Genomic DNA, 18355 nt, shown 5'->3' on the forward strand with positions numbered 1-18355 from the left:
GGACATCACCCGCAGCCTTGCTCCCTTTGGCAGCCAGTGGTGGGCCAGCAAGGCTGTGACTTCCTCACAGGGCTCATCTGTCTGCTGTGTCATGGTAACAGGGAGGGAGGGAGGAAGGCAGGAAGGAAGGAAGGCAGGAAGGAAGGAAGGAAGGAAGGAATGAATTGTTCTGGGATGGAGATGGTATGTAGGCAAAAGAAGAAGCAAAGCTGGAGGAAGCCAGTACTCAAAGATCAGGGTTTTTTTGAGGCATCTTGGTTTTATTAGTTCTTTTAGACATACAAGGAAGTTGGGACTTCATGCTTTTAAACTGACTTTTAAGGCTATGTTTGGATTTTCATTCTTCTCACCAAAGAACCTGTGCTGCAACCCTGAGGCACACCTTGGCACACAGTGCTGCTCAGCTTGGCAGCATTCTCCTGCTGAGGTCACATCTCTCCTCATTTGCCCAGGGAAGTGGAGAAAGGCAACATCTGCCCCGGCAGAGCCTGGCTGCCAGACCTGTAGGAAGAGAGGGGCAGGATCTGCCTCTCAGTTGACAGTGATGAGGTGACAGAGGCAGTGGCTTAGGGCACAGGAGAGTTCAACAGTGCTTTTAATTAGTGCAAAGGTAGGAGAAATGGGCATGATACTGGGTAGAGAAAAAAAGTTAGGGCAAAGTAGGTATGTTGAGGGAGACCAGTTTTGATAGGTTAGGTAGTTACCTCCTTCCACCATCTACTTACTTGTGATTTTCTTAGAAGTGTGTCACAATCTCACTGTCCCTTTCATCCACTGCTCAAACACTCCTGCTGAGCCTGAAAACAAACCAACACCCCTCGAGCTGGGCTAGGCTGGCATCACTGTGCTGCAGCAGCTGATGGAAGGGTGGAAGCTGAGCATGCTGCCAGCACCACTTCTCACCTCTGGTCGGCTTTACCTCAGTCACACACCCACCCCTACCATTCAAATGAATGTTGTAGTAAAATGGCTAGTCCTTGCCAGTAAATGAAACCTGTAAATGTTAACGTATTTTTGAAGTTACTGTACTTTGTCTGTACATACAAATTTTAATTATTGGTAGAAATAACTTGTTTGGTATCTAACTTGGCAAAAAACAACCATCTCATTCTATTACTTTTGGCTATACAAAACTAATTGTTTTGGATACTAACTAAACTAACTCCATTGTTGCACGGACTGCAAAGCCCCTTTCTCACAATTGTTCTGACACAGCTTCTCTGGACTGCAGAGCCAGCAGCAGCCTCTGGCCCTAATCTCATGCGCATGGAAGAAGAAATGTTGTAGGTTTGGGTCAACTCAATTAACAAATGGAAAAAAACCTGTCTCAAATCTTTGACATTTTTTTATTGCTCAGAGAAACAGACAGGAGAGACTGAAATGCCAGGTGGGCAAACAGAACATTTAGAAACCTGAAAGACACTCATCACATGAACAATACATTGTAGATCCATATTAATGTTAAAAAAATAAAAACCATTAAGCTGGAAGTTCAACCACAAGGGATATTTCTTGAACAAATATCAAGTTTGATATTTCCTGAACAAATATCAAGGAATAGGGGAACCAAGCTCAGCCAACCTGTTCCAAGTGTTCACTGGACAGCAACAGTGAAGAAAAGCTTCTTTGAATTCCTGGAGCTTTTGACTCCTGTAATTATTTCCTAAATCATGTAGAGTGCCTATGCTAGGAAAATTAACATTTTAGACAAATGATCTGGAAAAATAAAACAAAATAGAGTAGTGTGTACACTGAGGAGAAAGAGAGGGCCAAGTGACTGAACTGTTTTGACAGGATGTTTTTAGATTAATTTATCATTTATCTGTTAAGAAGAGTTGCTTTTAGCAGTATTTCTTGCAAAGTGCAAGGCCATTAAAGCTTTCACGTGCCCTACTGTGCAGCAGATAATTAAAGACATAGCATAATTAAAGCAAACTCAAAGCAGGAGTTTTGTATGGTGTACCTGGTTAGCACAAGCATTGAGAACAGGGTACAGAGTGGGAGCCCCCATGCTGAAACGTCTCCATTTCTGCAGGTACTGAACTGATGAAAACCAAACTAATTGAAACCACACACCTACAGATGGCACAACCACATCTTCGTTCTGCTTTCAGACATTCTCTGATTCACCCAAGTCTAGTTAGTTTAGTTACTCCGACTAGAGTTGGTCATGAATCTGACCACTCTGGAGAAGGTATGGTTGAGGTGTGGTACTAGAAACACTTCATGAACACATCACCAGAATTCAGAGAGAACAAGCCTGTGCCTGTGACCACTGACAGCAATGTGCAGTTCTATTCACAGTTCTCCTGGCCTAAAGATCAGTATTAGGGCACTGCACCAGGGTCACCCTCACTCTTTAATGGACCACAGCAACTCCCTACACCCCTTTAATCACATCTGTTAGCTTGAGTAAACATGGTCACATGACAAAGATTTTATTTCCTCTCATAAACTGACTTTGCAGGGCCTTGTAAGGACTTAAGTTTAGTTAAGCTATGCAAAGATATCCACCAAAGAAATACATGGGACACCAGCTGAGGCTAACTTTGCTTTGCGAATGTCCTGCTGCACACTCTTTGTCAGATGGCTCCTTAGCTTAATTTACACTTTTGGCTCTCAGTAGATCACTGACAAGAAACCTCACAACTAATGTGGTCATACAGTCATGGCTCCCAGTGGAAATATGATTTTTGGCTGTTTAAACAGATCCAAAACCTAACAGACATTTTAATTACTACATTCACCATAAATGCAACAATCTTAATTTTATTTATCTTGAACACTTCATTCCATTAGAAACCACCTTTTCTGAGGCATAGTGTGTACCAACAAACTAAGAACTGTGTCCATAAGTAGACAGAAGCAAGGCAATAATGAAATGGAAATGCCCATGCTAAACTGCACATTAATAAATGGATGTCCACTGCAAATCAGCTTTTCAGTTATCTCTCTGATCACAGCCTTACTGGCAGGCATGTTCTATCACTCAATACAACTGCATTGGACTAGCAAGAGACAGAGGCTTTGCAACACCAAAAGCAAATGCAGTGGAGCAATAGCGACTGTGAGATTTATGTCCATGTTACTCTCAGTTTAGCATGATATGACACGGTACCAACATGAGAACATGGTCCCCTTTATGAAGCCAAAAACCATCTGAAATGCAATGCTGCTTCAACTCAGATAAGCATATCTGCACTGGAAATCTGCTAAGTTCAACTAGTCATGTCCTCAGTCTGTTTCAGAATAAACATGAGATGATGGTGACTGATATTTTTCTGGTATTTTTGCTCCTGTAAGTCCCTTGTTGAGTCATCTAAAGACAAGTAACAGCTATAAACCCAGCAAACACTATTCATGTTTAACCATTTACTGAAAACACATTAAGTATAAAAAGATAGAGAGACTTTTTAGTGACAAAAATGGGAGGTAGACACCTCAGTTTAAGGTGATTTGAAGGCCATTCACAATCTCCCTTGGCACTTGAGTAATTATTAATCTGTCTAAATTCCAAAAATATGATGACAGTAAAATTATTATGTCTCTGTAATATATGAAGATAATAAAATCAGAAAATTAAGAGACCCTGAGCACCTGTGAAAACAATTCTAAAAAGATTTTTAAAAATTGCTTCCATTTCACTTGTGTGGAAAAAGTGAACAGAATAATTACTGTTGTTTCTCTGAACATCTTGCATCACAAGACAGAAGATCAAGAACAAATTCCAAATGCTGAAGGCCATCTCCTCTGCTCTATCATAGCCTCTTTTTCTACAGCACTGTAACACAGCTGTACCTCAAATACATGTTTGGGATGTCATGTGTAGGCCACACCCAAGAAAAACAATGAAAAACTCCAAGAGAAGAGACAGAATTATACAATACTGTATGACACAAGACAGAAACATTAAAATTTCAAGTGGCATTTGCTGCAAATAAGTGATATTTAAAAATTCCTCCCGAAATACTAACTTAATTCAAAACAAATCCTGTGCTGTGTAAAATTCGACATATATTTGCTAAACATTACACCTCAAAATAACTTTTAAAAAAAGAATGAATATTTAAGGTATTTTCGGAGAATTTCAGAGTTGGCAACCTCTCCTGTCAATCAGATGCTCTAATTGTTGCCTCAAAGTCAGTGGTCCATATCTTATCAAAATCCATAAAATAATTTTTATCTTATTCTAATAATAAAAACAGTAAGTTTACTTCTGTCTTATGTGCATGTACCTTTCCTTTCAAAGACCCATGGCTTAGTGCTCACAAATTAAAAAAGAAAACCCTATAAATACAGAAAAATAAAGCTTAATAGCACACAATATAAAAAATGACAAGTTTCAAACCCATTACATTGTTATTGTTGAAAAGTGCACTGCAATTAATCTGCAAAGGTCAGAGATGCTTTGATCATGTTCCTATTTTCCATGATTAAATCCTTAACAGTTTTTCATCTTCTCAATTAAATGAGAAATCTTTGATCCACCAAGGTTTTGGATGCCAAATTCTTCTGCCCAAGTGTATTACGAATAAACCTAAATATCTAAGAACATTTTGGAAAACATGTATTAATGAAGAAATACTTACACTAGTATGTTTCAGTATCTAACATAAATAGTAACTTCAGATCATCTTTAAATTGTAAATAATATGAATTAGGTGCTTAATTTCCTTTAGTATTTTTAAAACATTTCCCACTACCTTTCCACCCTAAATTATGATAGAATTATGTGAGATTAATTTTAACAGATATTCTTGTTTTCTGTTGAAAATTATTTGTAACCTCTTCATTCAGGATCACCATGTGAATCACAGAATGAATTTCTCACAAGTCTATTTGACAAAATAAATAAAAAACCAATTTCCTAAGGTTTCTGTATAATCTTCTCTCACTGCACACTGTTAACTCACTGCATTTATTATCTAGTTAACTATTTAAACTGCCATACTGACTCCCATTTAAAAATATTACTTTGTTCTTAAATTGAAATTTACCTCTTGTTGCAAATATGTTAGAATAGCTGCTAAAACAAAACTTTGGGAAGCTAAATCCACCACTGAGAAAAACAGGATATCGAAGATGAGCAGTGTTGTTTCATTGCCATAATAGAGAACATCAGTGAAAGAGTGTCCTTCATCTATGGAAAGAAAACATTTAAAAAATTTAGTATTTCTGTGAGTTGCAAGTTTGTGGAATTCATCAGTCCATGCTAAGGAAGCTGATAAGAAAATAGAGATAGAGCAGAGATAGAGCAATTTATGACATTCCATGGCAACAAGAGACAGTACTGTCATTCTACTAAAAATAATACAAACTTTTCACTTATAAAATGGCATCATACTGATGAACACAATAGGTAACCCATGTGTCAAACACAATTCTATTTACTCCTGAAATTGCAATCAGATTATTTTAAAAAGTTATTTTAAATCAAGAAGCAGATATAGGTTCCGTGTCACTGAAATTTTTAGTGGCTGTTAGCTCTGGCCTCAACTCAACAAAATCATAAAAACATTTGCTAAATGGCTTATTTAGGAGGAGGTTCAGAGCTTTGCATTATTTTTGTTTAATGGTTCCGCAGAAAATGGGTATTTTAAGGTAGAAGTACCTTCTTAACAGCCAAAGTACTCTAGCCCATTTATCTACGTCTTTATTTTATCAGAAAATACCACTTCTATAAGAGAAAAGAACATACAAACAATTAGAGAAAACATATGCTTTTCCCTTTTCCTACTTTTTCAAAAAATGTCCAATAGAAGTTTGATTGGAAACAGTGTATTTTCATTAAAAATTGTGTATTTCAGTGCCATGAAATCCTGATTTATATCTAAACTTCTGGGACCATAGCAGTCTAGATTTTCAAACAGTGTATTTCTATCAATGCTTATGATTATGAATTTCATAAACATGTGCACCACATCTGTAACTTTCAGCTGCCTTAAATAAAAAACATCACAGTCAAATAACAAATTATAAACAGGATTTCTACAGTTTCTAAAGAACTTCTTTTAACTACCTCCCTCACAAGTAGTCATTCAGTAATCTCTCCTGCTGTGAAGTCAATTTTAGATTGTAAATCCTGGGAAAGAAATCTACACAGAAACCAGAACACTTAAAATAGTACAAATACCACACATCTTTTTACCATTATAAAAAATACTTTTCTCTATTGGTTCCATGAACTCCATGCCAAGAATTCGTTCAAGCAGCAACTTATCTTTGACAATATAATCCATTTCTTTATGAACCTGTAAGAAAAAGAAAAACAACGCTTCTTGTTTTATGATTTCAAACCTGCTACAAAGTGAAGTAGAGCTACTTAGACCTTTATGAATGAAACAAAACCCATTGGTCTATTCCAAGACAAAAATAAGTACACAACAAAAAAGGATTTGTCATTTTTAAGTGCAGTCTGCACTGCTGGACAGCACTCCGATTGTTTTTTGTTTTTGAATGAAGTACTGTTCTGGATGCCATAAAATCTTTAGCAACAAATCTTAAAGCACATATGCTTAAAGAAGAATTGTAGTCCTTTAGATTTACAATTTTTAGTCTGTACCTTAAGTATATTTTCCTTAATATAGTAATGTCAATATACACACGTGATCAATGAAAGAACTGAGAAATTTGTTCATGGCGTTGTAGGCCCTTGTGCTTTGTTCAAAAGTATTTGCAGATGAGTCCAAAAGCCTGGCAGGACCACGTTTCTGAAATACAACAAGACCAAGATTTTAACAGAGAAATTTCATATTTTAAATAACATTTAAAGAATACCAATATCTCACTTACTCTTGTTAAAGTTTCATGAATCCAGTCATAGTTTAGTCGCATTTTTCTTGAAATGGAAATCTGAAATGTCTGGCCATCTGTGTTTGGTAACAAACCTCTCTGACTACACAGATTTTCCTATACAATTAAAGCAATTGTAAATTAACATTATTAATGTCATTCATAGACCCAAAAACAGTCAAAAGCTTTTAATTTCCTCTCATGCATAGATAATAGTTAATATCTCTAAATATTTGAAATCACTGCACTCTTGTTCTACTGCAGCAAGATTTTCTTAGGACATGAAATCCTGACCCCTGCTGTCACAACATCATATTTCTCTTTTCACCTGTGTTCGGTTCATTACCTTCTAATAATACATATTCTGATATTTATTCTGAAGATCTTTCTTTTAGGTCTATCATCTCTTCTATACTTGTCTCACTTTTTTTGTTTCTTTGTTTGGATTCCTGACTTTTTCTATGTCTTCTTCAGATCACATTTAATAAATCTCAGAAATCGCAAGAAAGTAAAGTTCGACATCTTCATGGGGAAAACCCCCTGCTTTTCCCAAAATTATATTAAAATAAGCAATTAGGAAAAAAATTGTAGGAATACCTAAATAAAAAACATTATTAATGAGATTCCTCTGTATTTCAGAGTTTGAGGTTTAATTTTCACATGGTTTTGTTTTTTTCTGTCCACTTAGCATTGAAATAGCAATATCCTTATTTAAGGTACTTTCACACTTGTCCCTAAAAAGATACAAGATGTCATGAAATTTAATGCAGTCCCTGATCTCGTATGAGACATTTTATATTTGCCTGATCTTGTAGCGAAGATACAACATATGACAAGCTCGCAAAAATACTTATGCAAATTAATTTCTGTAAAGAATGGGTTGTATCACCATAGTAGAAGAGATGGAATAAAGGAATTGATTGGCAGATTACAAGTTTCTGTATTAGTGTTTCAGATCTGTATCTTTATGAAAGCTTTTTGGTATGCACCTTTTTGAATGTGGCTGTGACCTTATGAAAAGGTCCTTAAATACTGAAAAGGTGACCTTAAATATTGAAAAGAAGGTTCTTAACTACATGAAAAAAAACTTTGTAGAGAAAAAGGAATTTTATATCCTTGAAATGTGAAGAAGTAACAAGATGAAACAGTGAAGGGAAAAAAAAGATGAAGAGCTAGTTGAAAGAACTACTGAGTCATATATTTACATACTAACAGCTGCTATCTTTAAGTAACATGGTTCAAGTAGTGCACAACTGCAGATCCATAATGCAAAGGTGTGTGGTCTTTATATAAAATAAATAACAGCAGATATAAAAGTGAATATTTTTACTTACTGCTTCTCTCTTCAGGTTCATATTCATTTCTTCCATATTGGTATCTGCATGTCCATGCACTGAGCGACCATGGATATAATGACCAAAGCAGTTGTGTGACAAGAGAAACACTGAAATCTAAGAGATGGGGGAAGAGAGAACACTTTAATCCACAATTATAATTTTATTTTTGATCTTCTGAATTCATAGTGAAGATCAGTCAAACCAACCAGTTCTGCTACAAATACTAAGTAGGCAGGTACTGAAAAAAATATGGGAGAAAAATATTTAGCAACTCTTTTATTAATTAGTTTTATCTATATGTAACTAGAAACACATACCAGCTTCAAGTTTAGTTTATCAACAGCAGGGATCTGCTGCTGGTTAATTCCATTGAGCCAACAAGTTAAAGCTATTAGATTTTTTTTTAATTATTCAAAGGTTATTTATGTGCTGTGTAATACATATGCATGATTCCAGCTGAACTCCTAAAAGACTCTATTTAACAGAACTTCATTCAGTATGACACAATGCTTATATATCACATAAACTCCAAAATGAACTCTTTTCTACAATCCAGGTACTACATAGGTGTTTCACAGAAGAGGAATAACCATGGCTGGAAAGATTGATAAAAGAGGTAAATCAGTATTTTTAAGAAGTTCTGGACAAATGAGGTAATCCAATCTGTTCTGACTGCACTCTTTGGTTAAAAGGGAATTCCTGCAGTACAAAGCTTCAAAACCCACATGTAAAGAAGAGAAAGTTCAGATGTGAGTAAGAGAAAAGCATGCAAAAGGTGATAACTGTTAAGAGGGACAAAATGAAATTCAGCAGCTGAGGGACAAGTACAAGATAGGAGCAAAACTTGGACATATATGTATTAAGTAAAACCAAGACAGCTTGCAAGTCAGAAGGACTAAAACACAAACCAGCACACAGAATGGCAGTAAATAGTTCCACACCTAATTTCTGTTACAAATTGTTATTTCTGAATTCTGTATCAGTACATGTAACCAATTTAAACTAAGAAAAAGAAAAACAACCAAAAAACCTAAAAATCAGATGTTTAAAAGAACGTATTGATACCTATGCTTCTGAAATAATTTTCCAATTAAAGTTTAACTGAAATCTTGCAGAGTTCACCACTAAAATGAGCTGAAGGAAACATCCGCTTTGGCTGTTAGCTAGTCATCTAAATTAAATGAATAAATATTATTTAATATTGTTAAATACTATCTTATGTACTGTTCTATTTAAAATGCCCCAAATGAGACACAGAAATACTTACATTGCTCACGCAACACAAATCAACAAATTGGCTTATCTTATCTTCAACAAATCTTTCATAAATCACAGCAAAAAATATAACCTGAAATAAATCAACCAAATTTTCTTTCATTAGTTCATCAGATTTGATGTTATTAAGCAATTAATTTCACCACTTAACACCCACAAACAACAGACTTCTGCAGTGGCCACCATTGCATTGGACTTAATGAAAAGGGATTGACATACTACTTCCTTTAAGAAGTAAAGTTGTAGTAAGAACCTGCTTTTTATTTTGAACTTGTCAGATGCTTCAAACTTGTTTAAAATAAAACAAAGTATGTGTATAAATTCACATCTTTGAAAGGACTGAAACTCTGATCCAAAGTCAGATGTGTCATATCTCAGAAGATTCATTTTGAGTCCCAAAGGTGTACTATGCTAAAACAACTAAACATAACAGTTAAGAACATGCCCCATACTATGATAAGCAGTTCGGACAGTCTAGAGATTTATTCTAGCTTCCAAGAACCAGCCTGAAAATGATAATTCAGGATGTCGTGTGTTTCACATACTTGTAGGATGGCAATGGCTACCCAGAGTGCAGCAGACACACCAAATCTTAAAATGCGGCTCCAAGGAGCTACATAGCTCTCACTGCTTCTTGTAAGACTGGAAGAAGCATCCATTAAAGCCAGGTTTGAAAATCCCACCACCTGAAGAGATAAGAAGGTCAATATAACAACAGGTGAGAATTAATAGTATTAATTAGGATCCTGCTGTTTACATCATAACAGGAAGTAAGAAAAAATAATGCAAAAATGGACCTGGGAACAGTAGCTTGCTTACTATGATGGAGCTCAACTGTGTGATCCAAAAGTCAGTATTTGGTTCTACTGAAAAACTGCAAAAGATTCTGCTGCTGTTCTGCATAGGGATATAACTTCTGCCAAATTTCAGCTCTTTGATACTTTATATTCCAGTGTTAAAGCAATTTTTCATGTGCTTTGCAACTCTTAAAAGACTGATTTATTTTGTTTTTATTGTATAGAAATATATTTTCCTCCACCATCTGCATGGTTGAATCTTTTTTAAACAAAAAAAATCTAGAAAAAGTTCCAAAATAAAAAAGATTAGAGTAATACTATGTGCTGAAATACTTAAGAGATGAAAAATTAGTGAAAATCTTTCATAACAGAAGTTGCACCAAAATATACTTGTGGTGGGTTGACCATTTCCTCATATCCTAGTGCTTTTTACTTGGGAGGAGAGACACCCACCTCACTACACCTTCCTTTCAGGTAGCTGCAGAGTGGAGTAAGAGTAGGTGCTTTCTTTTCTCCCTCTCTTGTAACATTCCACCTAAGTTGGTCCTGGCCAAAATGCTCACATAGTGAATAAAGAAAGTTTCAGGACTTTCATTATTTAATTTAAAAGAAAAATTTTTAAAGGACTATAACATTGAATAGAAGTGTTAAAATATGTCTAAGAACCTCACAAAAACAACTATATGCTACACATTTTAATAATACTTCCCAAGATAGAAAAAATTATTAAAATACAAAAGAAACAAGCCCAAACACTTTTTAAAAGCTAAAGCATAGTTTCTCACATATCCTGAAGCTGTAACTGAAGGCATACTACAATCAGGAACAGAACTGGCATATTTTATTTCCTGCATAATAAAAGGGTGCTGCAGCAAATTAGCAGGAAGGAAGCTCAGTTCAGACAAATATTAAATCAGAAATAAAGCTGTAGACTGTGGCAGGAGGGTGCTAGTAGGCAAATAAAGAATCGAGGGTGTACACAGATTTATCAGTCTCTTAAGCCCTTTAAGGAAACTCATTACCTTAAAAAAACCCCAAACAAATCTAACAAAGGTCTCTAAGGTAATTAAAGGTTGGATTCTTTTAAGTCTTCCTTAATTAAATATTGCAATGACCTATACATACATATAAACTAAAAAAAATGCATTAACATAATTACTAAGTTACATGATTTCAAGTAAATTTAAAGGTGATTCACAATTACCACACAGAATGCAAGAATTTAACATAATCACTAAGTTACATGATTTCAAGTAAATTTAAAGGTGACTCACAATTACCACACAGAATGCAAGACAAACATTAGACCCTTATGTTACACTCTGATTGTGAATTATAAATGATAATAGTAATGTTACCTCCAGAAAAAAAAGAACTGCAAGCACTTGGAAGAGAGGATTTATTTTCCTCACTGTCTGAATTTCATTCCACTCATTTGCTATAAAGTATGTCCTCCATATGCTCACAGGTGCAGCAACACTTTTAGTAACACCTTCACCTAAAAAGAGTACATACAGTAAAGCTCTAAAATTTAATATCTGAGAATAATATCTGAATTTCACCAAAGCTGCTTATACAAACAAGCATAGTTTGAATTACCTTCAACTGCTTTAAGAACTTTGCCCTTAGGTCTTTCCCAGTCAATAAAGAAAATATCAATAGCAAGCTGTGAAACCAGCAAGTGTAAAAATTGCAGAGCCTAAGAAAGAAAAGTAAGGACAGAAACAGCATATACACAAAGGTGGAGGAATAGTTATTGTATGGATTATTCATTCAACATAACAAGCAATATCTTGATTATACATGAGACTGCAGCTTTATTACCAACTTTTGATAATCTTTTGTTTGTTTAAATCTTTGAATAATGTTAAATCCAAAATTATGAAGAAAATACAGCAAAGTAACAAATAAAAAAACCCTGACTATTTCTGCATAACATACTAACCTGGACTATGAATTCAGTATAATACCCACAACTGATACAATATTTGTTTGTACCATGAAGACAAAGCAGTGATCTTAGAATTCTACATGTTTGAATGTAATTATTTGGATCTGTCTTCTTTCTAATCAGGAACTCACAGCACTTACATTCTGCTTTAAATGGAGTACTTGCTTTCTTGATATGATTCTATTTTATTTGTGTTTCTTTATACTTTTATCCTTGAAAGAATGATTTTTCAGTCTTTCTTTTGTGACCTTCTTGAGACATTTATTCTCCTATAAAGACTCCACAAAATAAATTTCTATGGAAAAATTACTTAATTCTCAGAAGAACATAACTATTAGGACATAACATCCACACACTAATAACTGTAAAAGATATTTAAAAACAAGGCTACTGAGAATGGGATACATACATAGAAGCATGCTGACATGTATTTTATGGTGAGGAAAAAATTATTTACCTTTAAACTAAATGCACATGCTATGTATGTAACAAAATCTTCTTCTTGAGATGGAAGAGGTAAAAGGACAGATACAAACTGCTGAGCCTATAATTGAAAAGTTACAGTGAAACAGTACACATGGCATATGTGACAACATAATTAAAAATGTTTAAGTGTGAATAAACTTTTCCAGAAAAAGATAAGTGACTATTAAGCAGACTGCAAGTACAACAAATCCTAAGGAAAAGAAACAGGTGAACACAAAATTTAAGCACACAAACCAGAATGTTATATAGAACTTGCCTTAATAGTCTGACAAGAAAAGAAAAACAAAAAGAAGAAAAAAGAAAATTAATGTCCATGTAAAAATATATTTAATATTACTAGGTTTTCATACATCCAAAACTGGAAGAACACTTACTTTGAAGAATACAAGCCAATAAATCCCTGTGCCCACTGTGATGATAAAGAAAACGTTGGCAAGGTCTCCAGCATAGAACAGTAAGAACTTGAAAACAGTCTGCAATTATAAAAATATGCTGTAGACATCTGTAAAACTAATTAAGTAATGCAAATGTTCATAATGCATTAATATAAAATGCTATGTAGCTCACATACATTTTCTAGTACTGAAAAGTAGCCCTAACAAAAGCTTTCCACTGTGGTTATATATTTATGGTATTTTCACTAGCTGAAACTCCTACATGCTGGTTGTTGTTCAAGGAAGAATTAATCTGAAAACCAAGTCCATTCAACTGATCAGAATAGCCCTGTAAATACCTTTTTTATTTTTAGAGCAGCATTTCCTGAATGACAATCAAAATCAAAAAGAATGCAAAACAACTACTTCCTCAAGTGAGCCTAACTTTGGGGCACAGTTCTGTGCAGCTAGAAATTATTTCAGTTACCTTAAGAAAACAAACTGTTATAATCACAGGGAATGACAGCAAAGGTGCCCTTAATGAGAGGAAGAGATGTCCCATTTCAGTTTGGCAGCTGTTCATACCTGCAAGTCAATTATAGAGCTTCCTGTCCGCCTCTTCCAGCCTGCAGTCTTGAGAAGAGACCATAACACTGCCAGTCCACCCAACACACCCAGTGCGATCTGAAAATAACAAAAAATGATTTGCAGATATTTTTAAAACACAAAATATAGGAGTAAATCCTTATATCAAAAAATTAAAGGGAATTACAACTTACATCAGTCTGAATCTGAGCCTCTCTCTGATTCATCTCATAGCTGACTGTGAAAGAAACCTGAATATTAAAATACAAAAAGTAAATATGCATAGTAATTCTGAAGTGCTACAACCATTACAGACAGTGGTAACTTTCAGTTTTAATTGGTGGGAATTCCCATCTAGGGCTACTATACAAGTACCACATACATCTTTTTTTACTGCATATGACCTGGTGTGCTCTGTTGCCAGGCCCAGTACCAGCATGTACTGTCCAACTCTTATTGCAGATTTTACCAGCAGTAATGCTGGGGATGGGTGCCTGCCATCTGCAAGTTAACTGTCTGTAATTCTTTCAAATGTGCATATTTTTTCCCTCCTGAAAAGAGCCACTGAATTCTTGATACTTTCCCTTTTATCACTGATTAAATGTAACCTTATGTAATTAGACCAACATGCAAAATCATGGTAAGCTTGCACAGCTCATATACTAGGGTTTTTTTTCAGTTTGAATGAAATAGAAATTGTCATGCAGCATGAAAATTGCTCCCTCTAGCTTAAATTTAACCTAAGACCTCTTTTGACTTTGGTCTGAAAAATTTGTACATAGAAGAGAAAATCTTTCTCTTGGTTTTGTAATATTCTGGCCTGAGTCTTTGTCACTGTACAGCTAAAATTAACACAAGCATAATAATAAATAGTATTTCTAATTAAGTTTAAAAGAAGCATCTCCCCTGCCCCCAAAACCTATCCCTTCCTGACCTATCCTTCCTGACATCTTGTGTTCCCCAAACATTTGTTCCTTCTATCACTGCACTTGGACTTAAGTCTAAATATCCTCAGTTACTACAAGCTCAGTGCTTACAGAAAGTGAAAACAAAATTCAATGTATCTTTTTAGTTGCATAAAATTTGTTAAATGCAACAAGACATCCAAAATTGGCAGTACCCAAATAGATCTTCACAGATCTAGATGTAAGGATGAAATATGACAGAAAATTGAGGAACTGAAAACAATTGTTCCTACCATCAGTATTTGAATTAGTTACTTTCTAGATACAGCGCTGTTCCAACAGTTAAGGAACAGTTAACATCACTTAGGCAGGAAAAAAAAATCTTGATTTTTCTAGCTTTCTAATTCTCTTGCTTTCATACAACTAATATGGAACTCAAGGAATGCTTCTAGGCCCACAAATTTCTTCTAGCCAGATATATATTTGTACTGGAAGTCTGAACAGTTGAAGGCTGACAAGCAGAAAATGCTAATATTAACTTTTTTTTGTTCTACCATCCTAAGATCAGTATTTTTACTTTTTAAAGCAGTGTGATCTAACATAACAACAAGAGAGAAGAATGGGACATCTGCTGCCCATGAAGGCAGGCAAAAGGGCAAGTAGATGTCCCTTCGGCATCTGCTACAGCAGAATTTGGTGGTTTTCAGAACAGAAAGATGAAACACTAAAGGATGTTTTAAATACATTACCAATATTTTAACTTAAACTACAGGTGATCTGAAGTGTTTGTGTCATAACAATCTCCTCTAAAGGCATTGTTCTAAATTAAAATACTAATTCCTTGCATAAATTGCTTGCAGTGCTGCAGAGTCCCTTATCTGTTATTTTAAGTGTGTATAATTTTATTTGAACTGTAGCCTAATTTAGCATTATAAAACCAATTTCAAATTCCAAGTGTTTTAAGTTAAAAAAGACTGAAGATAAACTGAAAAGAGAATACTTTTAACTGATTTGTTTTAAAAGGTTTTAGTGAAAACTTGTAACTTCAAAACTGATCAGAACTAGAAACTGCTTATTATATTTTGATAACCCACTACCAAAAACCGGAATTCCAACAGAACTAATAGTATAATTAAGGTGGCACAAAGATCTCACCATCACACTCTGGGTTTCAGGGTTTTGGATAAGCACATCTGTGTAAGCAACAGTAATTAGAGGAGGGTAGATGGTTCCTCTCTGTGTATGGGATACCAGCTGGATACTGCAGAAATACAGAGTATGATTATTAATAAAAAAACAACTGGATGAGCGCTTGGGAAGCAATCACTGAAACTTATAAGAAAATACTAAATGAACAGAACAACCTGATCAATAAAATGTGAATTTCTAACTCAATAACATGGCATTTCACATTTTAAATGCAAAACTGTAGTGTACAAAGGCATGTACAGAAATATATTAAAAAAGTCATAGGAAAGATTGTTTACTTGTAAGAAAATACCTGAATCAATCTTTACCTGTCTGCATCTTACAGGAGGACATCACATAAAGAAGGAGAAAAAAAGTTTCTTCCAAACTGTATTCCAGCTGAGATGAGCAATCAGTAATGACCCTAACAGGCAGTCTCACAATTTTAGTTAAACGACTACAAGCCTATTCTGGACTGTATAACAGAATAGGCAATGGGCTGGAAAAAATACTGTAAAAAAGAATATGGAGCATGAAATAAGATCCTTGTACAGTCAGCAACACACACATTGAAAAAGAATCAACGGAGGAGTCTTTCGGTCTTTCCAGACAACACCTGCTTCTAAGAGGTGACTGAATACCTGCTAACTTGCATTATGCAAACATGGTCTGATCCTTGTACCTGGAAGGGAATCATGGTGATTTTAATTCCCACAAGTCAAGGTTGTTTTCCTTCACTCATCAGAACAACCTAGGGAAATTCATTCCATTCCCAAATATGCAATGGAAAAAGCAGCACATCTTATATATTAGAAAATACATAACAAAACAACTTTTAAGACAATAAAATGCAGACTGTACAACACTGGCTTTATTTCTATGTACTATATATTATATGAGTTAATCACCTTATTGTTATTTTGCTAGCAATCCGAATTACCCTTGGTGGTTTTCCCAAGTCATTCTCTTTTCCACTAAGTGCATCCACCAAAAAAAATCGACGAGTCAAAAGCCAGTTGTTCATATTACTGCCTAGGAGAAAACATGACAGTTTCACACACACATTATTCAACACACAAAAAGAATGAAATGCATTAGAAACAACACATATAATTGTATAATACAGAGTAATTACTGAGGATATACAATTGTTTGTTTTCAACTTATACAAATATATAAGGAGATCAGATTTTATTTGTGCATATTACTGACTGGAATGCTTGCACTTAAACTATCAGAACTTGCCCACAAATACTACATTTTTAAAATGGAAACATGTTATGGTGTGTTCTGGTATCTTTAAACACAACACAGTAACAGAAGTTAACATAGATTATTTCTATTTGAAGTTTTCAGATTGTTTAAATTCACAGAAATGTTACTATCACCATCTTACCTTGATTAACAAACTTTTCATTGTACTGAAGATTCAAATTTAAAACTGGCACGGCCCAAAGATGTTGCTGTCCATTGCCACCATTATATTCAAGGAACAGGTCATAAAAAACTGGATTAGCAAAATCCAATAAAATCTTAGAAACTGAAATTTTGCACTACAAGAAGAAAAAATGAAAATTAAAAGATCACTTTAACCATTTAGTTAGTCAAGCTGTGGATTCCTTCCCTACAAAATCATTGTGGAATCTGTCCCACCTCTTCACAAAAGAAAGAATCACAGAATCAAGGTCCTGCATGAGCCTCCACTTCTCCAGGCTAAACCCTCAGCTCCCTCAGCTGCTCCTCATAGGACTTGTGATCCAGACCCTTCACCAGCTCTGTTGCCCCTCTCTCCATGCCCAGCACCTCAATTTCCTTTTTAAGTGAGGGGCCCAAAACTGGACACAGCACTCAAGGTTTGGCCTCACCAGTGGCAAGTACAGAGGGCAGTCACTACCCTAATCCTGCTGGCCACACAATCCTGGTACAGGCCAGGATGCCATTGGCCTTCTTGGCCACCTGGGCACATGCTGGCTCATGTCTGACCAGCTGGCTGTTGACCAGCAATCCCAGGTCTTCTGCTGGGCAGCTTTCCAGCCACTTTTCCCCACGTCTGAGCGCTGCATGAGGTGGTTGTGACCCAAGTGCAGGACCTGTCACTTGGCCTTGTTACCTCACACCATTGGCCTCGGCCCATCGATCCGGCCTGTCCAGATCCCTCCAGAGCCTGCCTGCCCTCCAGCAGATCAACACCCCCACCCACTCTGTGTCAGATTTGACAAACTGCAATCTTGCTGAGGGGTGCTCTTGATCCCCTTGTTGAGATGACTGATGAAGATGTTAAACAGGACCAGGACAGTACTGAGCCCTGGGGAACACCATAAGTGACCAGCTGGATTTAGTTGCATCCACCACTCTCTGGGCCAGACATCCAGCCACTTTTTCACCCTGTGAAGAGTGCACCTGTCCAAGCCATGAGTGCATATGTCCAAGAGAGTTTCTTGAGAATGCTGTGGGAAATGGTGCAAATGCTTTACTGAAGTACTGATAGACAAGGTTTTCAGCTATCTTCAAGCAACTACAAACTACTAATGATTTTATGCAAACTTGGAAATTACTGCAATTAACTACAATGGCTAATGTGGAGAATGAAGCTCTTAAAATTTTTCAACCGATTTGGAAAAAAATATCCTAGCAAACCTCACAGACATAAAATTTGAAACAGCAT

The 18355-nt window shown here is 35.6% G+C and overlaps 1 protein-coding gene across 1 annotated transcript in view; it reads right to left on the bottom strand.

The window, feature by feature from the left end:
* Positions 1–1362: 1362 nt before the first annotated feature.
* Positions 1363–18355, bottom strand: part of TMEM67 (transmembrane protein 67) — a 32265-nt gene continuing 15272 nt past the window's right edge. Inside the window, exons 12-28 of the mRNA XM_041464525.1 lie at positions 17087–17243; positions 16599–16722; positions 15658–15763; positions 13792–13848; positions 13598–13696; positions 13013–13111; positions 12610–12696; positions 11801–11900; positions 11560–11699; positions 9950–10090; positions 9397–9477; positions 8127–8243; positions 6793–6909; positions 6606–6710; positions 6149–6251; positions 4998–5140; positions 1363–4545 (exon numbers count right to left, since the gene is read on the bottom strand). Coding sequence (XP_041320459.1) covers positions 4465–4545; positions 4998–5140; positions 6149–6251; positions 6606–6710; positions 6793–6909; positions 8127–8243; positions 9397–9477; positions 9950–10090; positions 11560–11699; positions 11801–11900; positions 12610–12696; positions 13013–13111; positions 13598–13696; positions 13792–13848; positions 15658–15763; positions 16599–16722; positions 17087–17243 — 1857 coding nt within the window. The 3' untranslated portion in view covers positions 1363–4464. The remainder of the gene's footprint in view (positions 4546–4997; positions 5141–6148; positions 6252–6605; positions 6711–6792; positions 6910–8126; positions 8244–9396; positions 9478–9949; positions 10091–11559; positions 11700–11800; positions 11901–12609; positions 12697–13012; positions 13112–13597; positions 13697–13791; positions 13849–15657; positions 15764–16598; positions 16723–17086; positions 17244–18355) is intronic.

Source organism: Pyrgilauda ruficollis, unplaced genomic scaffold (genome assembly GCF_017590135.1).
Source record: "Pyrgilauda ruficollis isolate IOZ18807 unplaced genomic scaffold, ASM1759013v1 scaffold18, whole genome shotgun sequence".
NCBI classification, from domain to species: domain Eukaryota; kingdom Metazoa; phylum Chordata; class Aves; order Passeriformes; family Passeridae; genus Pyrgilauda; species Pyrgilauda ruficollis.